We start from the raw sequence: 24664 nt of genomic DNA on the forward strand, positions 1-24664 counted from the left end.
TTCAGGAGAGGGGGTTCTAAAGTGTGTTTTGTGGTACCGGTTGGTATGTACACCAACAGAAGATGGCGCTCTTCAAAAATAGGTATACAAATCATTAAATTTCGATCCAAATTAAAACAGCCTTTGCTTTTATAATTTATCCCAAATATTTTTATTTATTAATCAAAATAGAATTTATATTAACATATTTAATTAGTACATCATTTAGTAATTTGGCATAATCAAAGTTAACATATGTTGAAAATCTTATATTCTTAAAAAAATTTAAAATATAATGACATTAATTCCTATTAAAAAATTAAGAAAAAGTAAGAAACAGTAATTAATAATAAAATATTTAAATCATAGTCTAAAACTTAAATACAGCATTATTAATATTGCCCAACGTGTTTATAATTTGTTTAAATAGAAACTAAACGAGTTTAGCAATAACACGGCTAACGTATGTTAACCAAAATAAATTACAAGTGTAACTTTCCTTGCCGAATCGGCGTCATTGTACGCCGCCATTTTGGCCGATGATCGATGACTCATTCATTCATCGTTCATTCCACACACGTGCTCTGAATTTTACTGACGGATAGATTGTATTTTTGTGTTGTTAGTTGTGATTAAAGCGTTACGATAATTCTGCGTTTTTTTTATTACACCACGTTACGATATCTAGTCAAGACGATTCTTTGCATTACCTATTAGCTTTTATTTAAGTGAAAATACTCGAAGACACTAAACGATTCCTTCCATACAAGCTCAGAAATGTTTACTAAAAAAGGTAGATACTTTTGAATTAATAACTCACTTTTAATTATTATTCTCGTAAATTATTATTTTATTTTTTGTGTTTTATCGAAAAAAATTTAACAATATTTTTGTTAAAAAAATCTTGTTTATACATTGTACTATAACAAAACGAATGTTATCTCTCAAATGTAACGAGATGGCAGATGACTTTACGGAACATTTGTGACGTAATAACATTCTGACGCTCAATGTAACTGTATTTTGTTTTAAATATTGAACTATTTGTATATATTACATAAATAGTGTGATTGCTTTTAGTGAATTAATAATGCGTGAATAATAGGAAATATCATTATTGTTCAGAAAATAAATATTATATTTATTAATAAAATATCCCTGCGTCCTTTAACACGAATTCGCGGTGGATTTATTTATATTATTTAGTTATTATATATATATTTATAATTATATATTATTATATATATTTATAATTTTATAAAACAATTAAGTGTATCGTTATTAAAGTTTAAGTATTAACATAAATAAATAAATTTTCAAGGAAATCCTTGTGTGTCCTGTGCCTAAAATATTTATTAATTTTTTTCGTAAAATAAAACTCAAAATTATTTAATCAACCTTTCAAAAATATAGTAACGTATTATGGTATAGGTGCTTAGGACCAACCGTGTTGACATTTTAGTATTCATTTTCGTCGCGTATTTATTTTACGGAAAATACAGTGTTCTATTTTAGACTTAACAATTATAATAAATATATATATATACATATATATATATATATATATATATATATATATTTATATTTATATGTATGTATATATGTATACATATATACTTAGAAATATGTGTATATATATTTATATATGTGTGTATGTGTGTATATATTTATATATAACATGCAGTCGACTGGTAGAAATTATCATTAAAGTTCACAATGCGGATGATGATGATGACGAAATGTAGCATGTTGTTATGTAAATTTGCTAATAGCATTGTCAACAAAAAGTTTTAGCTACTTAAAAAAAAGTAATAAGACTTAAACTTTTATTGTGTTTGTATTTGGATATTTCGTTGTCTTATTTGGGAATACCTGATAACCATAATTGGTGGCCAATTTTTCGATGCGGGAAAGAAACGAAGATTTTGTTTATGTCGGAAGAAATCTAAAAATTTATCTTATTATATATTTGAACATTTTAAAAATACTTATTTATTTCCACTTTTTAAACATTGTGCATTAGCCGATGCCTGCATTATCATCACTTCAGTCGTAGGACCTCCTGACATAGGTCACCCTATAAACTGCGAAAAGAACTAGTCTCCACCCTAGAACTAATTGTTGATTTTCTCTAATATTGGTATCTAATTCATTCCTGATTTTTGCGTTTCGGTTCTTCCCCAGCTTACTCAGTAAAAACTTATCACTGTGTAGATGTATTCCGTGAATTGGAAGTTTGTTTACATAAACCTCGTAGCAAGAATTGCAACTTACAAAAAAGTTTTAAAAAAAGTTATTTAGCGAGAAAAAAATTGTGACGTGTTTTATAAGTTATGCTAACATATTTTTATGACTTTCACGCAGTTGGGCATACTCGCTGCGGTGGGAATAATCATATCATCACCGTCTTCATAATTTCAACCATAGACTGTCCAATGCTGGACATGAGCCTTCCACATAGATTTTCAATTAGACCGATTGAAAGCGGACTAATTTCAAATTCTTCCTCTCCTATTTTGAAAGGAAAGCAGCTTACTGATACATTTTGTATATACACATATGTTGTTTTTTTATTGCTATTGCGTAATGTAGTTTTAGCGCCTTTAGGCTCATCACTAGATGATTATTGAAAGTCAGAGTTAAGATGTGATTTATATCACAACATGCTTGGTCACCTACCATTAATGTAAGCAAACAGCTACTGTTGTTTTTTTATCAATTCATTTCATCATCATCATGATAGCCTTTAGAATTCCACTGCAAGGTAAAGGCTTTGCCCACTGCCACTTCAGACTTCACATAACCTGTATTTATTTATGTTGAAATAGTTTTTCATATTTTTACTGATTATATTTATTACTCGGCCGTTTTAGTGAATCTTTTTTATCGGATCGGATCGGAGATCGGATAACCAGATGTGTTTATGGAGTCGGCTTTTATTATTTACTTACAGATAAATTAAACACATATATTTTTAGTTTATCAGATAAGGTACTATTTTTGGAGTCTACTAGGATATGTCTTGTTTGTACTACTATTTAGAATCAGGTTACCGTTTACCGGTTATCCGTGTATAATACAAAAGCGCTTTCCATATTATCACGACAGCCGATGGACCTCCATTGTAAGACATCAGACTCGCCCAAAGCTCGCCTCGACGTCCGGTTCCTTTAGCATGGAGTCTACATAGACCGCGTGCACCGGTTCTTTGTCGCCACTCGTGAACCTTTCATGCCCAATGCCCTGCGGTTGCACGAGCGATGTGCCTCTCCCACTGCCACTTCAGACGAGCAACCTTTCGAACCACGTCGTCCTTATATTGTGGCTGTTACTTGCTTCGCTGCTATCCAAGTGGCATTAGAAGTTTCCGTGGGTTTGAAGGAGTAAGGCGCTAATGGTTCTTAGCTATCACCATTGAGATAGCGAAGCTTGGCTCCCTCGAGAGTATAAGCTCAGGCCGTTGTTTTTCGGTTTACCTGATACGTACAGCTATACTTTTTTATAATAGACAAGTACGTCCCTCTATTATTGCCATAATTATATTCAAGGACTTCCTTATAAAGAGGAAAAAAAATTATGAAAAAATAGTATATTGTTATTATATTTATAGTGACCTTAAAGGTTTACTTCGAAGAACCAGATGAAAACATCAATGTTTTTCGAGGACAACTGTGTGTATTACACTCCCGTATAATATCAATTAATTATCATGTAATAAATTTACGAAGTTTACTTGATAAAAACTACTTTTTACTCGGTAAAAAATTCTTCATAGTTGCTATGAATTGCTTTACTAATGTACTGTGAAAGTGACCACATTAAAAAAAAATCGACATAGTTTGTTGTGAATTCTTATATATATAAGTTGAAGGATGTCATTATAAAAGAGCTCGTTTTGATTCAAGTTACTGTCGAATTGGGCTCTTTTGGTGGCATTCTCATGAGGTACACGAGTGGTCACAGTAAATGATCATGTGTGGATAATAATACAAATTAATAATTAAAATGACCCTATGTATCATCTCAGTTATGATACAGTTAACAGTCAAGCATTTGACTTTATTACTTTATGACTGACTTTTTTATTCACGTGTTTTGGCAGCAAGTTTCTATATTATATCAACATCATGTCAGCCCTACATAGATAAACGCCCACTGCAAAGCATTGAACTTCTTCAAAGATCGCCACGATGGCCTTGCGCTGTTCGTATCCAGCGACTTCCCGTGACCTTGACTATGTCCTCCATCTACCTAATGAGAGGAGGGGGGGGGGTCGGATGTAACATCGGGTCTACCGGTCGTAGTCATCTTTCGAAAACTTTTCCTACTGCCACTTCAGATTATAAAGATGTAATTTTTCAAGCTACGTCTGTGACCTTGGTTATTTTGCGTGGTTTTCTATATTCTGATTCAATCTCCCAGCCAAGTTCAGAGCATAGCCATCTCCACTGTTCAATATCACGCCACATCTCGGATCCATAAGTCATCACCGGCAACAAACACTGGTAAAAGACCTTAGACATCAGACATTGCGGTAGTTTGAACAAGACGATGTTATAAAATGGCTCATGTTATTTGTACTGACCCATTGATTAGTGTCAGACGATTGGTTACAACAAATGCGGTAGTAGACTTCCTCGTGGGTACTTTTTATTATCTCATTACATCGATCTAAATTATCGTATTATTTCGATACTGACATGCATCTAATGTTTTATCTTTTAATTATTGATACAGTTTTTGACGAATTGATAAGTGGGAAGTTTTGTTATACATAATGCAATAATCAGTTATCAGAATCATTTTTGGAAATTGAATCACCTTATTTATGTAATAAAATCTTGAGGTAAAACGGGTGTTTTATCTAGACCTTTCTATTGTTTTACTGATTTATTCATTTAAAAAAGAACACCAGAAGTAAATGCGAGAAGCCAATAACTTATTAAGTCGTTAATAACTTCTGGCTATACAAAGTCTACAGGAACATATATAAAATAATAATTTAATTTAATATGTAGTAATACGGATTGTACACATTTTATTTACGTTATTTATTATTTATGTCATCGATAAGTTAGGGATAGGAATTAATTAAATATGCATTATAACAATTACGTTTACAACATTCGCAATATTTAAGACGTATAACAGAAAATAAGTAAGAAAAGTAGGTTTATGATCTTATAATATACGTACATTAATACATATGTATATATACATAAACCATATATTAAAAAAATGGAAGAAAAATTAAATAATTATTCATATTTATCTACCAATTGTGTCAATGGTTCCCTTTCGGAACTTGCATAAAGATGTATCAAAGAAGTCGACACCAGGCGATGTTTCATGTTGCATATATTTGTATATACAAAAAAGTTTATATCATTTCTGGATATTAATTGCGGCTGTTAGACTTTTTAAAGATAGTCGTGATGTAGAGATTTCTGTACAGCAACTATTTTTTAAATAAAGAACAGATCTTGAAAAGACAATTCGTAAACATATAATTAATTACAATTACATTTGTGAATCGCGAGTAGTGGTAGCCCAGTGGTAGAGGACGGAGTCTTGCGATTGTAGGTCGCGGGTTCAATTCTCGGGACACGATCTTATATAATTTACACGTTGTGCTTTAATTATATAAGATTGCCACTGCTTATAACAAAGTTTCCATTGGATGGGCAGCAACGTCTTCTGCGTATCATAATACCATTTCGCGATCGCCAACACGTTTGTCAATTGTGGCAATTTATTATACAGATATATTTGAGGGAGACCTATACCTTGCAGTGGGCGTCTATGAGCAGAAACGTCGACATTTGTAAACTATTTTCGACTAATATTAGATAAACCCCACAAGACTACCCTGTTAAATTCGTCGGAAGATGTTGGATATTAGCCGCTTTCATGCGGTAGTATTGGAAATCTATCTGATGAACTATGTCTAGCTGTGAATGGCTGTAATGGTGATGACAAATGTTATGGTACGTTTGAAAACCTAAATATGCTAGGTAGATGTTTATCATATTCAGAATATTCTATCAAATTCTATTTAATGCCTACATATATATTTATATATACACACACGCGCAAAGTAAGCTCTTTGAACTATTATAAAATCATAACACGTAGCATATGGTTTATATTAGTTGTCGTAATAGCAGTGTGCTGGATCATTATGGTAGTGAATTAATTATTTATTTTTTAATCGGATGATGTTATATGTTTTGTTAGGTATGGCATTGATTGAGATATTAAAATTTAAGGAAAATGCCGTTCGTCGATCTGTAAAATAAGCTTTAGTCACTATTTTTGCAAATTATTTCATCACTAGTAAATATTTCTTGGAATTCAAGTGTGAAAATACGAACATTACTTGCCATTTAGAGAGGAGATAATGATATGAGGGATTTCTTAGCATAACTGTCTCCTCGAGTGTACTTTAGATTTTAGTATTGTCTTATATATTGTCACTAATTATAAACATTTAGTTACGACTAATTTATTTAAAAAATTATCTGTTTGGTATGTAATGTGAAGAAAATCGACTTATTAAAGCTATACTTATCATCTATTGTTGACAATATAAATGTAGAAAAAATGCATCTAATGGATGAAGTAAAGTAAAAAATTAAAATGGTGAAGTAGGCATATTTATAAGATGATTAATAATTAAATATTAATTATCGACATATCCCGGATTGGCATGTTAAAATGATAGCGGGCGGTCTACATAGCGCGAAAAAGAGATTGCCGCTGTGGCTCAAGTCCCTCGTCCACGGCGACCTTTTGCGACGACAGCATCGCTACTAACGTGTCTTAGTTGTATTTGCAATGTGTTATTGCGGGAGAACGGAGATTACTGAATATGCACCGCGATAGAAGGGCAATAGTATGCGTTTGAATCACGACTGAATCCTAGACGAGAGCACACAGCTAGTCACTGCTTTGCGACTGTATCTATGTGTATGCGTAACAACATCGCTACAAAAGGGCCTTAAGATTCTGAAGTAAAGACTATAGACCGGAAAGTGTAGCGTACGACATCAGAATAGAAAATGAGGAAACGTCATCAATCAAATGTCATCATCATATAAGTTAATAGACGCGTTAATAGACTTAGGCTTCGAGCAGAGACCGCTACGATGACCGATCTTGCGCTACCCACATCCCGCGAACTATGTCGACGAACCACGTAGTGGTGGGTCTTTCCACACACGCTTTAACAGGCTCTTATATAATATAGATATATTTAATAAATATCACGATAAGCTGTTTCGAAATTAAGTTCGGCCCGTCTGGCTGGCTCTTTGTAACACCGTATTGACCGACTGGGGAAGCTACAAAATCAAGATAAGTTACACTATGCTGATATATTTTGTTTTTACACTTAAACCGTCTGATGAGGTATTAAGGATGATTGATGACTTAGATTATATGCAGACAATTAACTTATCATTGATTTTCGACAAAGATCTGATATTACTGCAGACACTGAAATCCAAAAATATTTCAGTTTACACTTTGGCGCAACTTATCATATAGGAATCCTGCAACGATTTTTACTGGTTACCGTCATAAACAATATTCTGTATTCGTGTTCTTCGACTTATTTTACCTTCTCTTTACGTTAACATGCGTTGTATGTATCTACATTAATATATCGGTATATACCATTGCTCAGTGGTGGTAGCCCAATGATAGAGGATTGAAACTTACGATTCTCGGGATAAAATCTAATATAATTCACACTTTGTGCCTTAACCATATGGAATTGCTACTGTTTACACACAATTTTTAAAAGGATAGGCCGCAGCGTTTTCTGCCTACCGTAATATCAAACTCCGATCGCCAACCCGCTTGCCAAGTATGGCGATTACGGTATATCCTCCTAGGTAACTTTGGGAAAGGCCTATGCTTTACAGTAGGCATCTATGGTCTAAAACGACGATGATATACAAGGTGATTGGTAGAAAAGCTTTAAAGGTGTGAATGGGAACAAAGAGCTTCAAAACTTTTTCAAACATGTTACTTTAGTTAATTTTTTCTACTGGTTAATTATAAACCACCAGTTCTTATAAATCGAAAATCATCGTTCCAATAATATTTTTATTGTTTGATACAATGTAATGTGTTTTTATTATATGACAGATATTAAAATATTAATAACATTGAATTGTTTACAAAAGCTTTGAAGTGGTGAATGTATAGTTCATTACTCAGTAAAAATATTTAAAGCCTTTACACCAAATAACGCTGAATAAGTGATCTTTTGGAAATACGTGACAATAATTTATTTTTCATATTGGAATGCGACAAGCTAATAACTTTTTGCCGTACAGTCTGCGGGAATAAATAGTAAACAATAATTAATTTTAATATGTAATAATCCGAATTTTAAACGCTTTTTTACTATAGTATCATTACGTTATTAATTCAGAAACCATAGTTTTTTGCATAGGGTGTACCATGCATTAATTGTCAGCTGACAAAAGCTACATACATCCATTTAAACCTTTTACACATATAACTAATCATCCTGTATTTATAAATACTAATTAGCAGCGCAGTTAAATTAAATTACGACTTCGTTGGGAATATCAGATGATAACAGGTACTCTCTCAGCATTACGTAGTATTTACACAACTTATTCCAGTGCGTATCATATATTCCTAGACGTAACATTTGTTCGGTCATGATAATCACGATTCTTGTAAATGTTTGTAGCGGGATTTTTTTTATTTCTACCCTCGGTTTTCTTTACAGATTGCCACTGCAATACTTTACCACATAATAGAGCAAAAGGCTGTAATTGAAGGAGAAGTCGCTCTCAAATTTTTATAACTTACGTTGGTTTGGTTAAACCGCTTTATCATTGATATGTTCATAACAAATTACAATTACACAAAGAATTGCACTTTCGCTTAGCTTTATATTTCCACTGTATTTAAAATGTTAAAATCAATAGAACCGCAGTTAAAGTCGAAAGGGTTTTATTTTCAAGCCACTATCAAATCGAATGACAAACGAAAAAGGATGAAGGTAATTAGTTTACCTGAGGTTTAAGTGATTACCTGTTCATAAAACCGCTATGATATCTGGCTTCACAAATGTGAAATTCGACATCGTTTGCGTTCGTAACTATAAATACTAATGCTTCGATCCATTATGACGTGAAATTTGGTTCGAGGTTTTCATCACAATTTTTGTATAATTCGCCGCCATGAATAACACTTCAATATACATTTTTATGGTGACAAAATAATAGGCTCTTCCGCCTACCTCCTGCTGTGGACCACCTACCGCTTATATGATGGTAACATCCAATGGTGTTAAAAGGATTTCCATTTATTAAGTTCACAACAGTCAAATGAGTGTTATGTTGTCAAAGAAATGGGGAATTAATGAGTTTCGCCGAAACCGGAAAATTATCGCTTCGAAATTGCAATGTACCGATTAATATAAATGAGTAAAAGTGATAACCGGTTATAGTCTTTTCTTACTTAGGTATATTAGGGGATAAGTTATACTGTTCTCATTTGGCCAATAGCCTTCATCTAGTTCCATTTAATTTTATTCAAAAATATGTTTGTACATTTTCAAATGGTCTCCACTAACAATAGACATATTACGCTTGTGAGTTGGTTTTTTAACATTTTGTGTAACCCGAGAAAATTTATTATGACAGAAGATATTCTAATTTGAACCAAATAATTGGTTATAAAGGGTCTCATAAGAAGACACAAGGTCACCAAGACAACAATGGTTGAGGGTTATGTTCAGAGTTTTGCTGTGAGATCGAATCAGAAATGAGGTGATGGGCAGAAGAACCAAGATCACCGAAGCATCTCGAATAATTGCTCGTCTTAAGGCAGTGGGCGGGGCACATCGCTCGGGCAATCGATGGCCGTTGAGGCCGAAAGAATCACGACTGGCGACCATGTGTCGGTAGACTCCACCAAGTGAACCGACGACACAGTTAATGGATGCAGGCAGTGATCAGGACTAGTTATCGTGGGCATCTTTGGAGAGGCCTATGCCTTGCAGTGGACATCTATCGGTTGAAAAAAAAAAGAACCAAGAATTCAGAGTAAAGACGTCCGCTTCACGCACAAAATCAAAAGATACCGAAACTCTTAAATTTGTTATGCTTTATTTAACTTTTTTACGATATAACTACCTTTTTTTCTATGAAATATCGTATTATCTATTATGGATAGTATTTAATATTCCTAAAAAATATTCTGGACAAGTTTTACGTTCGTTCCGTTCCGTTTCGTTCATAAAAATCATATTTTCTAACAGCTCGTGTACTCTTAGAAAATATGATTCTTCAATCACCTTATAGGTGGAATTTCTTGAAATCCGTTCTTAGCTGGCCTTTAATTGGAAAAAAGGACGTTTTGACTAAATTTCAAGTTTTTCAGACAAATAATACCAGAGATATCATGATGAGTCATCACAAAGGTAGAAATCTCTTATGTTTGTATAGATATGTCCAAGTTAAAATAGGGTATTAAAAGATTTAGAATCTGTCTGTTTTCCTGTTTGGCCCCTCTATGTTAAGTATTATGATAACAGCCGTTCTCTTCGAGATAGCGCGTACAATTTTTAACATGCATATAAATTTAATTAAATAACAATTTGCAAATCTCTTCAATTTGATAAGATATGGAGTCAAAGTTTACAGCAAAACTGTAAGGACAGTGCAATCGTGGATTATAATACTAATATCAAAATATTGGATCTTTGAGCACGAAATTAGTTATAAATAAAAAAAGGGTAAAGATAATCTATTTGGATGGTTTTGCCTGTGTCACTATTTTTAATCTGAAGTTGTTTTTTTTATTATGATAATGGATGTACTAATGATATAAGATGGAGAAGCAATGATAATACAAAAGTATAATCTATTTAGTGGTAGGATTTTTATATGTTAAAGTTTTAATACTGAATCTGTATTCACATGAGATCAATGGTATGTTCTGGCCAGTAGTATTCCTTTCTGTATTTAGTCATACATGATTCAGCATTTTTTATGATTAACATTTATGAATCCGTATGGAATCTTATAAAAACTATTTCACTAGTGTTTATTCAGGTCGCATGAGGCTTTCTTGGTATATATCACAGTAATACACGTACCTAATCAGTGTTATAGTTTGAAAAACGTCATAGTTACCGGGATAAGGAGGTGTAAGATCAAAAGTTGACATATAATATTGTAATAAATACGTTTATATTGGCTTATGAAAGCACTTTTGTTTAAAAAAAAATCTTGTAATGCTTATGAGCAAGTGTAATAGGGAATTAAATCTGATTGTGTTCAGTCGTCACGTCAGAAACTTCTTCCATAATTTCTAAATGACGAGCTTAAAATTATGGGATTTTGTACTAAAATTATACCGTTCAAGTTTTTAGATAAATTGTATAATGTACAAGACGTACACTTCTGATTATTAGATAAATATAGGTCGTAACCCAATTGAGTAGGTGACCTTTTCGATACAGATTTCAAATAACCTTTATTTTTATCAAAGAAGTATTTGATCACGCCTTTCCGTAATGCACTTTTTAAATGCGTAATTGTTTGCCCTATTTATTTCGGGTGAGATTAATATTAAATAAAGTTAAGCTTATAGTAAATTTTAACTAATGTATGCATAATAAATAGCATACATTAGTTATTAGCGATCTTGTTCGTCAGAAAGCGTTGGAAACTGGCAGTTTTTATCTGGGCTCTTTGGATATTAACAAGTAAGGCTTAGGGTCTACAGTGGACATCATACGGTTGACTTAATACTGCGTTCAAAAAGTAAGGTAAATTTGTTTATAAAATGTAATTTTTTATTTATACTTCCAAATCAATTCATTCTCTTCAAAAGTAATCCCTGACGGATAAAACGTATATTTGCCAACGCTTTTTCAAGTCTTCGAAACAGTCTCAACAGTCTTATTCCGGTATATCTTTCAAGGCTCTTCAATTCGGTTTTTATCTTCTCAATCGTTTCAAAACAGCGTCCTCGCATTAGCCTTTTGAGTTTGCAAATAGTCAGACGTCGCACGAAGCCAAATTAGGTGAATACGGTAGTTGCGGAACGATAGGAGTTGAGATTTTTGTGGGGTTTTTTTTCCAAAAAAATTGAGAGACTGACGCGTTTGAGACACTAAACTTAAAAATGGTTTGGGCTGAGCCAAATGATATTCCAAATGTTGACAAACAGATGGATGGAAATGTTTTAGACAGTCCTATCAACATAGGAAAAAAATTGCCTACCTTCCTAATGCCCGGGAGTTTTGAATGACAGTTTCACCTTCATTTTTTATCAATGTTACATATTGTTACATGTTAAATCATTATGTAAAAGTTTACGAGATTTTCATATTTTGATTATTTTCTTATATTAAAATATATTGTTACATGAACGAACTATGAGCGCTAAAGAAATCAGCTAAATGCTTTAGAAATCTTTTAAATTTATTTAAAGAACTATCCTTAAAGGGTTGTACTTGTGATCAACATATAGGTAATTGGACGTATTCTTGTTGGGAGATTGATTGCATATACATATAAGTTTAAGACCTTGTTAATGTCGTCGGACGATTCTAGATTCAGGCTACTTCCAAGCGGTCCTATAGGAAATCTATGTGTGAAGACTATTTCCATTAGCGGACGTCATATGGTTGCAAAAATTAAAAAAAAAAATTGATGCTACTTGTGAGATATTTCCATTTTACTTTCGTTACTTACCCAGAATTGTACATTTATTAAGTGTATAATAAAAATAAAGTTTGTTATCCTCTCAACTTATTTTTGTAAGTTAAATTTTAATTAGGCTTCTCCTAGGTCAAGTAGATCTTTCACAATTAAAAATAAAGGACTAGTACAAAAAAAAGCAAAATAAAATTGCATGTTATAAAATAGCACAAAATTATCATGATGTGTAGGAATATACACATCATGATATTTTTGATGACATTTATAAATGTATGTCCCGATTTCTAAAAAGGTGTTAAAATAACGATATGCTATGTTGTTACTGAATTCACTTTACCTTATCGGTATTTATAAAACCATATACCTTAATATATATATCAAGCTTGTATATTAGTAATAAAAACATTGACGCATAAAAATAACGTTTTTAAATAAATGTAACAACTCAAAAATAAATCAAAAATATCTGTGATAATATTATAAGATTACTGGATATTAGATAATATTACAATTACGCACAAAATTTTGCACACAAATTTAAAGTGCGAAGGTGCCAAGATATGTAATAGATTACCTAAAGATATGAAAAGAATCAAAATCGATATACATACGAGTATTTATGGTCTTACTTTATAACAAGACTGAAGGTCAACCAGATAGCTATGCTTCGAAGCTTCTCTGGGACATCGAATCCGAAATGAGATGCAGAGCAACTAAAGTCACCGATATTGCTCGTAGAATTTTGAGGTGGCAGTAGGCTGGTCATAACGCTCGTGTAGCCAATGGCTGTAGTGGCCAAGAGGTTCTCGTCAGGCGACCAGGGGCTGGTAAACGGGACACGGGTAGGCTCGCCACTAAATGGACGGACCACATAATCAAGGTCTTGGAAATTCGCTGGATGCGGACAACACAAGACCGTTTATTGTCGCGATTTTTGGGGACAGACTATGCCTTGCTTAGTCATACATGTATGAATCAATGAACACATATTTATAAACCTAAAGCACAATTTTATAAAAAACAAATAAGGACAAGTTTTTTGTAGAAGTTATAATAAAAAAGAGTAGTATTAATAACAGGCATTATACCAGAACCAGTTATTATTATATAAGCAACATTCAATCATTCGGTCTGTTTCCACGAACCACATTTCACGAAGGACCAGCGCAGGTTGAAAACCTCTGTTGTCGCACCGGTTTTAATGTTTTATTTTCAACTAAATGTAAAATTTATTTAAATTGTTGTGATTTATTATAATTGGTGCCCTTAATAAAGTGTACCTAATAATAGAAACGAAAAGTAGGTAATATATTTTATTAATACCTGTAGTAAGTGAAATAAATTCAAAAATCTTATGAAGTCCACTCCTTTTTTGTGTCAGTGTCAGTTTTGCCCTTTTGGCATTTACAATGTTATTAGTTTGAGGAGAGAGACCGTTGAACTCGCTTGGCTATAACCTTTTTACTGTAACCATGTTCGACGGCGTATTGGTTATTCCATGAGACTGATGTGATGCCGTGTTATTAAATCGCTTAAGCTCGATAAAGACTCCTGCAAGTGAGGACTTGTAACTCAATTCCTGTTTGAATTCAGATCCGAGAGTCATACCTAGGCAGTCCATCCCACGTTTCGATTAGTTGAAATTGTTGTTTTGTTGAAAATTGTACAGCTAACACTGTTATCTTACCACAGTAACCACTGTACTGTGACAAGGTCAAGGGTAGTCGCTGTTTACAGACAGCGAAAGATCAATCATCGATCAATCAAGATCAATATCTTCTTGAAGGCCTAAATCTTGGAGGGAGAAATGATCGTGATAATAAAAATCTAGCTTTCCCCTACTTTTTTAATATATATGTATTAATATGTATGTTTTTAATTTGCTACAGATACTTCGGGTCTCGGGTACGATGCGCCTCTGATAAAACCAGTGATAGCGGTGGTTGTGAAACAGCCCGAGACGGAGCCGCCCGACATGCTGGCACTGCTGCCGACGCGATGGCTCGCCAGGATCAACGAGGGCGGCATCGCGAACCAGTTCTTTATGGCGCTTATGGGTGAGACGGATATTACAAAATGAAACACACATTATTTACTAACGTAGCTCGAAAATTTACTCATATCGGCAGTGGGAAAGGCACATCGTTCGTGTAAACGATGACAATCATAGCGTCACGAATAGGCCCCTGACTAGGTAGACAGATGACATAGTTAAAATCGCAGAAAGTAGCTGAACAGCGTAAGATACATCGTGGTTATTTTTGATGATGATGACGTACAATAATTATTTCGATCACCTCGATAACGAGCACCAAAAGAAAAAAAATCATTCGTTATACATCTACTGCTAAACACGAGCCTTCCCCTTTGATTACCTTATAGGACCTGTTGTTTATTTCTCTACTTTATGGGTGTACGTTCACGCTGCGCTTGCTGATCCATGGTCTCCTGTGCAACACCTTAAAGCCCTAACGGCTATCTTTTCTATGCGTTATACGGTCTGCTCATTGTTATAAGTACTGTTTAGCTGTTGTTTGTTTGTTCATCGTCACGTTGAGGGTGTCGTTTTGCACATGTGATCTATTGTGATATTCGTTGTGTATTTGTTGTCTTTTAACAGTTTGTGTCTTCTGTAAGAATATGATAAGACCAAAAAAAAAAAAATAAAAAAAAACAGTAACTGTTTATATTATTATTTATAAAAAATAGTAAATACATTTTAAATACACCAGCTTGGACGTGTTGAATGAGCTTTTTAATTATTTATTCATACTTTGACTGTGATTATAAGAAAGACAGAAATTCTCCTTTGATAATACAAAAACTTTTCAATTCATAATATACACAGTTAATATCAGAAAATGCATTACATATACTCTTAGAGATAAAAAGGAAAGGATGCCTTCATACGAAAGCAAAATGTTAATCTCCATCTTTCTACTGCACAGTGTAAACGCTTTTTCTCGCACTAATGGTGATTGTTTGTATTTTATCTATGACGTCTACCTATTTGCATAAATACATATGCGTTGTTTGTATATCTCTTAAAAAATTAAAAAGTAGCTACGTGTAAACGTATCTTTAAATTTCTTTACAACTGTTGACGCCAATAGAAACCAACAAAGAGATTATTATGGCAATTTTTATAAACAGAATAAGCGGTTGTTGAAAAAAAAACAATAAAATAGCATACCAAAATTGTTATATGTGAAATAATTAAATTTGTTTACAGATATTTATGACAAACACAGTTTTTTTCATATGTTTAAAAAAGTTCGTGGCAAGAAAGTTAAAGCTTACACGTGTGACAGCAATTAAATTTCTAAAACTGTTTAAGTAAAAATAAAACACAAACACCTGACAAAACCTACCTATAGCAACAGTTAATTTCAATTCCATTAGAAATACAACAACACAAGAGGCGTTGAAAGGATTTCTTAAAAATAATATAAAGAGCATATTTGGAATCGTGCAGGTACCTGCAACGATCTATATTTAGAGTAGAACGTTGTCGCACGCTTACGAGAATCGTTTCATGATTATGGAGAATTAAAAGATAGACATATCTTTGTCCAAGAGGAAAATTAAAATATTTAAAATACGTGGTAAATATTATATGATATGCATATTATGAATTATCAACATCATCATCATTACTTCAGCCGTAAGATATCCACTACTGGACATAGCCTTCACCAAAATTTTTTCTCTTAGCACCCTCGCATCCCAAATTAGTTACATTAATGTTAGGTGTATATATTATCTCGGTATTCCGATGACAGTAGCCGATCTCGTTTGGGTCTGACGCGGAACCTTTTCCAGCGATAGCCCAAACTATGGTCCCCCAAAGGGAGATTTCGCTTAGTCACTAAACGACAATTCACATACACAACAACTAGCCAATACAAAAACAAAAAAAAAAACACAAATTAATCAAATTTTGTTTTTGTTTCAATAGTTTCATTGTTTATAACGCAATTATTCTTTATTTCATGTGTATTTATGATTCATTTTTTTATAGCTTTTAAAAAATTAACTCTTTTATACTTAATCTGAATAAAGAAGTTTATGAACATATTAAAGCACTAGTTTTAAGAATTTGTTTAATATTTTTTATCTATGTCGATGTGCCTTAACATGTAAAATTGAATAATAAGTACTCTGCCTGTCTGACTTAATGACATGGCAATGTGATGGTAATGTTACGGCATCGGTATCACTCGTCTGTAAACTTCCTCGACTTCGTAAAAGGCGGGATGTTGTTAACCACATATTGATATACCATCGTCGTCTTTCGGTAACCACGATAATGTATGTAATATTTTTTTTAATTATTTAAACTTATTAAAAAAGGAAAAAATCTTTTTCATTTAATATTTTTGTAATTGAAAAATGCTATTTACTCTTTTGGATTAAGAACTTTGGTTTCGGTGTGCTAGAACTAAAAACCTGCTGCGGGGTGCTAAAACTAAATAAGATTTGGGGTACCCTCGGAAGCCTCAGATTACGTATATTAAAATCAAAATTGATTTATTATATAAGATCATTACAATCACCAATAATCGTGTAGGTGATCTTTTAATCATAGGTAACGCGCCACCTATTGAGAACAAGCAACAAGTTTTATAATTTTTTTTTGATATTTGTATTGACAAAATTTTCCTCCCACTTGAAATTAGAACACATTCTAAAATAGAGTAATAATTCGTTGACAGATCCTTTGCTCAATAAATTTATTGGATTTACTAAAAGATAAATTTACCGTGTCATAAACGACCTAATTATATAAATTACACAGAAAATTATAATCGTTTTATTGGAACCTCATGTTTAGGTGTAATTTCAGATTGAATAAAATGGTTGTTTACAAATTATGGTCACAGTAAGAACATCTTAATGTCGATGTAATTGATAAAACAAAACATGATACTTTGACCTTTGGTTATATTCAAAGAATAAATGGAAGTAGTACAGGGCAGATTATAATTTGTGTAAGTTATAACCTATCATTCATACCTTACAATTTATATCTACGTGTCATTGTATCAAAATCTGCTGTTGATGTTATGATTAATGAGTTGAAACAAGCTGTTTTTCAACCTTATTATTATCATTTTTATTTTTTAATAACTAGCTTGATTAATGTGTGAGATTTAAATTTTTTTTATTTTTTTACGGAAATTGATTCGTTATGCCTATTCATATACCTGTTTCACATTGGTTATTTTTTATATCAGTTACTTCAAAGTGGTTTCAAAAACTACTTAACTAGAGAAAAAAAAATATTAATTTTGGATAATAATGTGGTTTTTTCCACGATAAGTTTATATTTCTAGTTATTTTCGAGGTTGAATCCGTAAAGAACCTTATAAATGACTACAACGTTTAAGGAAGGTAATAGACAATCCAATCACAGCTTAGGAAAATAATAAAAATATACAAGTACGTAGCAACTTGCTCGCCAAGAGACGAGTTGTTGTTGCTTTGTGATGTTTATTTTCATTTAGAGTAATAATGATACTCTAATAGATTAAATAAAAAATGAGTACATTATTAGACGTACGGGAGTGACCAGATGGCAGCTGCTGCAATGTACGTGATGTACTAAAAGTGATTTTTTTACGTGATCGAATCAGAAATTAGGACATCCGTAGACAAACGAAAGGACCCAATATAGCACAGTGAATTCGGCAAGTTAAAGTAGTAACGAGCAGGCTATATAGCGCGCTGAACAAATGGCGTCTGGGACCTTAAGGTTTTGGAGTGGAGACCAAGAACCGGCAAGCGCAGTGTAACTATGGAAGCTGCTGGATGCAGTCAGTTTTCAACCGATACTAAAGAAAATGTGTGCCTAGGTTCAGCAGACGTCGTATGAGTAAAACAATTATGATGATTATGCAAGTCATTCAAAGAAGACAATTTAGCATATAATTATACATTTACAAATTGGATATGGGTTTGTTCAAAGTGTTTTAGTCTAGTAATATATTTCATAGGAGCTAAAGTTCGATACGATATAATTATAGACTTCGAGGAAGTAAAAATAAAGGGAAAAACATTAAAATTAATAAACCGGGCGTAGACGTCTGCACCATTTCTTTGACTTCCAAGTGAAACTATAATAAATTTAAAACAAGTCTGTGACTCAGCCGCTAAGATATGTCCGAAACGGGTTTTCTCATTTACACTACCGCTGAGAGCAGGGAAAAGGTTTTATTCTATATACAGAACGAATGGTGAAGGTTGTAAAAGCTTTGAAGGGGTAAACCTATTGCTAATTTCTTAACAAAAAGCTTTAAAGATTTTACACCTACTTTTAAATCATCCTGTATATAGTGATTTGAATTTTGTTGACAGAGCTATAACTTTTGGCAGTTGAAAGCCTAAATGGATAGATAATAAACAATAATTAATTTTAATATATTGTAACCTTAATTTTTGAAACGATTTTTCTTACAATATTATTACGTTGATTTAATCTGAAACTATTGATATTTAGACATTGTGTACCATACAAAATTTCATTCCTTAAATCGTTCACATCTGTAGCGATCGCCTTGTACAGGGATAAGTTTTAAACCGTAATACAAATATGGAGATTAATGAAAACCTCTATTAATAAACGCCTAAAAATTTTACGTTAAAATCATTTATATACAGTATTACTAACTTTTTATAGAATTGTTAAACTTCTGAATTTATAACCTAGTTATAATAATTAAAAATGACATAATTGTTAATTAAAAATAATATTATTGTATTCCTGAATTAAATTCGATTAATTGGTTTCACTTTTCGTTACATATTTTCGTTACATTTGCATTATTATTTTATTTTTCCTTTCAAATATCTATTTAGTTTGTTTACATTGCATGAACGTTAATTAATATTATTATTTGAATGTTATATTTATACGATTTTGTAGGAAAATATAGCGCCTTATTACTTTTATATATTTACTATTGAGAACTGTTTTACCAATGTTTAAACAAATAAATAATTTATTATTGTTATGGGGATGGCTATAGTCGGAATTTCTTTCAAAGTAACCGACTAATCTTAGTGAATTAGCAAGTGAAGTTTGCAGGCCACATAGTGCGCGGAAGAGGCATAGGGCTGCCTAAAAGATATCTATGGGGAGATATACAATCACCACTCTTGACAGACGAGTTGGCGATCGCAGTGTGGTCTTATTGTTCGCAGAAGAGGTTGCTGCCTATCCTCTGGAAACTTGTTTGTAAGAAGTGGCAATCCTATATAATTAATGCACAAAGTGTGAATTATATTACTTCGAATATAAGAATTGGGAATCGAATCCGCGACTTGTGATCGCAAGATTCAGATCCGTAGCGCAGGGCTACCACTAGTCATAAAGAAAATGAATATTTATTTATTCGTTTTAAGTTAGTAATTATAAATCCATGGGTTTATAACGGGAATTATTGAAATTTCTTTCCTCACAAAGTTATACACCAAAAACTTACGTTAATTATACGAGTATTATACGATAGTTCATTATTCGCATACGCTCTTTTGTTAATACTACTTAGTCATTCTAATTATAAAAAAATTTATCAATCTGAGGTTATCAGGCAGTTGGTGACGTCATTTGATGACCTTAAGAAAATTTCGGCCTAATCTGTCTTTTCGTATCTTGTCATACATTTTTATTAAAATAATACACGTATGTTATTTCGAAATCGGTAATAATTAACGATGAAACCAGGAACAAGGTTACGTAGACGAACCAAAGTAAATAGACCTATGAATAGACCAGTGGTTTGACAAGTAGAAGTGACAGTGGACAAGCCACATAGCGCAGAAGAGATGGCTGCTAGAACCTTAAGGTTCTGGAGTGAAGATTCAAACCGGTAAGCGCAGCGTCGGCTGTAGCTGACTAAGGAGGTTAAATGCAAGCCGCTTTGAATCATTAGAAATCTACGGGAGAGGCCTATGTTCTACAGTAAACACGGCTGATGATTACCTCGATTAAGTATAAAGTAAAGGGGTTGATTTGTTAACACTTCAACGAGCTTATTTATTTAAAGTAAAGGTAGTAAGTAGTTAAGGAATATTTTTTGACGGATGATTAATGTTGCCTTAGCTTAATTCTTAACAAGGACCAAGCGCTTCCTGAGAAGTCCCGGCTAGGCTGCTGTACATTTTTTACCGAATTGAAAGAAGATATGCAATCGATGTACAGAATCTCGTTTAAAAGCTGTGTTCATCTATCATGGTGAACATATTTGATTGAATATAAAACTTATAATGCAGATAATATTGTACTTGACAGTCTGTCATACAATTATTCCGTCTGAAGTTAACTTGGACCGTTGTCTAGAACGGTAATTACCGGTTAGGTCGGTCGAAGGCGAGGTTACACAGCAAGATATTATTGATCTGAGGACTCGAGATTGTATTATATCATATTTATGAATAAAACAAAACGAATATATTGATAACTTTATCAAATTTCATGTAGTATTTTTAGTTTATGACAACTAGGGAGATAGACCTCTGATGGTCAGACTAGGTCGACCCATAAGGCCAGGCTCTTAGAGTTATGTTTCAAGGATTTTCTTAATTGTTACATAGTCGATCAGAACAGGTGTTACAAAATTCTAATTTTGCTTATGTCGGAAATAGAACCCGCAATTCCTCAACTGCAAGTCACAATTCCATTCATTTACCACTGCATAGAAATAGTATGGTATGCCCATTCGTAGACTCCCTATGGTTAAAGTTATTATGATGATGATTGTAGCGTTTTAATAGCGCACCATATTACATATACACTGGCCTAAGCGGTCTTCAATTTTTAGAATTAGTTTATTTTCGTTAATTCATTTTGTTCTCCAAATTCAAATTAGATTCAAACACGAATTTGTAATTGGACGCTGACAGTCATTTTTCTTACCAGTGAAGAAGGAAAAAACACTAGTAAGGATGGTTCGTATCTGCAAAACGCTTTTAGTATATTTCTAGCAAGTCTAAAATTACACTGTCCATGAAAGGAAATAATCTAACCTTAATGAATATGTTAGATATACATATACAGAACATATATAGATTCAAAATTTATGACTTACAATTATTTATAAATGAGCCGTGTTTTTTAAAGATGGCACATGTCACTTTGTTTTGAAGTCCAGATTTTTTTAAAAAAAATGAAAAGATACCTTACAGTTGTATTTAGGTGTTACGATTAACTCGATTTAATAAAAAAAGTATAACATTGAATGGTGTTGACTCTTACGTATGCTAAGACAGAAAAGCTCTTAGAGCTTGTCCTAGTTTCATTTGTACTTAGTTTTCTTGATCTGTACACACACACAACCTCACTCGTATACACGCACCAACTATTATTAGTTCTATTTCTTGTTTTTTCTACACTTAATTATACTATCTGTGTGTTTGTATGCATTTTATAACGATGTTGCTATCCGGAGGTAGGCGTTGCATACATCGACACGGTTATTATACCTACTGCAGTTAGCAACAATAAACCGGCCTTTCTCGTTCAGGTATTAATAGTATCAAACTAATAAATATAAATATTAGAGTCTAAAAAATCTCTGAAATGACATTAACAAACGTAGAAGACGTTCTTTCAAATAGCAGTATAATACGATCAATTGAAACAATTATTCTAATGTTAATTTAAACGCGGATGTGTTTATATAAATGTCATATTGAAATGTGCATTATATGTGTCCTTGTTATACATGACAACAAACTCGACAATTAAATTGATTTATTTGTAATTACGAACAAGTTCGCATATGTTACCATAGATCATACTTTTTAATTCTGCTTTAATAATTGTTGCAATAATGCTTTCGTGAGTAATATTTCCGTTCTTAGTACCTGCTAGAAATCTATCTGTAATGTTTGCGGCATTTCGACCAAATTGGATGGTTACATTACAAACTTACGAAGCTCAGATATAGTAATCTTTATTCTTGGTTCTTATTACTAATGACTTTACAGTACATTTAAACGTTCCAGAATCTACGTATCCAATACTCAAGATTCTCTTATTGTTGGAAGTCTTTAAAGTTATGACTTCGACTAAAATTAAATGAAAAATATTGTAGATTAGTAATGATTCGTGACAAGGCAGAGAAAAAAAAACTTATTTAACATATTATTCATTACATCTCTTACTGTCGTCAAGAGTCTAACACCTGTTCAGATGATGAATGCGTCATACGTGAAAAGATCAGACGAAAATTACATACATAATTAACACAGAAACAGCCTGTAATCAAACTTTTTCTATGAACACGTTTATAATGTAGAAGTTCGCAGTACGTAAAAGTTCTTAGAGATTTTTAAGTCTAGCAATGGAGTTTTCTATACATCACCTGGGATCTTATTTCAAAGTGTATAATTTACCAATAGAAATATTTACTAACTTGATGAAGTCGAGTAGAGTAGGCAAAATTTGCTTTTGTTCTGGTTTTTGCTATGCCTGGGAAAATCGGTCATGTCTTTGTGAACATACATTTTCACACGCATTTAGAAGCAACAGTCAATATTTTAGATAGAAAAAATAGTCTGCTAAATGACCTAGTAGACCAATCATGAACTCATTGTGAAGTTTTTTGCTCTTTTCATTGTAAAAACTGATCTGATGTCGTGAAACACGCTGATAGTTTTATAATGAAAATTTCTGCGTATTATTTAGCAATGGGTATAGTATATATGGGTAGGTATATATATCCAAATAAAACATTTTGCTGTTCTAATACAAATATATAATGTAAATTAAAAAGTTTTTTAGATATATTACATTATGAACAATATTCCCTTTGTTAAAATATGAACGGATCATACGTGTTATTTCAAACCGTTGATAAGCACCGTCGTAATTGAACGTCTTGTTAAGAGGGAATGAAATGAATGATCTTTTACCAGACTCACCGAATGAGTTACAGTCTTTATGAAATTACATTCTGCCATGTCTTTTTATTCCATTATGAATTTTAAAGGTTTCTTTAATCATCACGAGAAATCTTTTAATGTTTTGATTATACACATTGTTGTTAATATGTTTAAAATCTTTAATATTACTTCGTGTGTTTCCGATATCTGAACTTAAATGATAATTAAAAAATGAATTCAAATCGCGAATTAGCAACATATTTAAGAAGTTCTTGAGTTGTAAATAATTATACGTAATAAAATAGTTTTTTTTTTGTATTATTTGTAAGTGAACAATTTCTTTGCGAAACTTTGGACTCTCTTGGACTATTTCACTTTGTTTATCATGACTATTTTGAACTAATATGCACGTACTTTTTATGTATTCTCTATTTCTTCTCATTGTAATTAGTTTTCTTAATAACTGTTGGTTCTAATTCTAATTTTATAATTTACAGTGACAATCCCAGTATTAAACTTCGGAATGCTGATGGGATGGCAGTCGCCGATGACGCCGATTCTTCAGGACCCTGGGGGCCCAGCGCCAGAGCCCATAAGCGATGAGACCATATCCTGGATGGCGTCGATCACATTCTTCCCACCGATATTCTGCGGCTTTTTGATTGGTGATCTGGCTGACCGGTGGGGAAGGAAGTTAACTACCCTGCTGACATCACTTTCGCTTGTGGTAAGTTTTTAGATTAATGTTATCACTGTCCAGGAGACACCTTTTCAATTAAAAAAAATCGTACCAAAAGCTCTTTATCGAATGAGGAGATTTTAATTTAGTCATTTATTTTATTAAATTATGTCTGTATACAGATATCGCAATTTATTATAATATAAACCATACACACTAGTTAAGAATAACTTGTACAACTAATTACAACCAAACGCTAAATTCGAACAGTGCAAACACGAAATATATAGTAAAAAATAAACAATACAGTTGTGGACCGTAGTCAGTAGACAGGTGGTGTAGATATAATAAAACGGCGGACTGTACTTATTTGGACAAGAGAAACTCATTTACACAC

The 24664-nt window shown here is 32.6% G+C and overlaps 1 protein-coding gene across 1 annotated transcript in view; it reads left to right on the forward strand.

Moving 5' to 3' along the window:
- LOC137925537 (solute carrier family 2, facilitated glucose transporter member 8-like) overlaps positions 1 to 24664 on the forward strand; it is a 41388-nt gene continuing 16724 nt past the window's right edge. The window contains exons 1-3 of the mRNA XM_068768996.1: positions 1 to 82; positions 14591 to 14758; positions 24086 to 24315. Coding sequence (XP_068625097.1) covers positions 46 to 82; positions 14591 to 14758; positions 24086 to 24315 — 435 coding nt within the window. The 5' untranslated portion in view covers positions 1 to 45. The remainder of the gene's footprint in view (positions 83 to 14590; positions 14759 to 24085; positions 24316 to 24664) is intronic.

Source organism: Battus philenor, unplaced genomic scaffold (genome assembly GCF_028537555.1).
Source record: "Battus philenor isolate CCGP_79_NKW_IND1 unplaced genomic scaffold, ilBatPhil1.0.hap1 SCAF_27, whole genome shotgun sequence".
Taxonomy (NCBI): Eukaryota; Metazoa; Arthropoda; class Insecta; order Lepidoptera; family Papilionidae; genus Battus; species Battus philenor.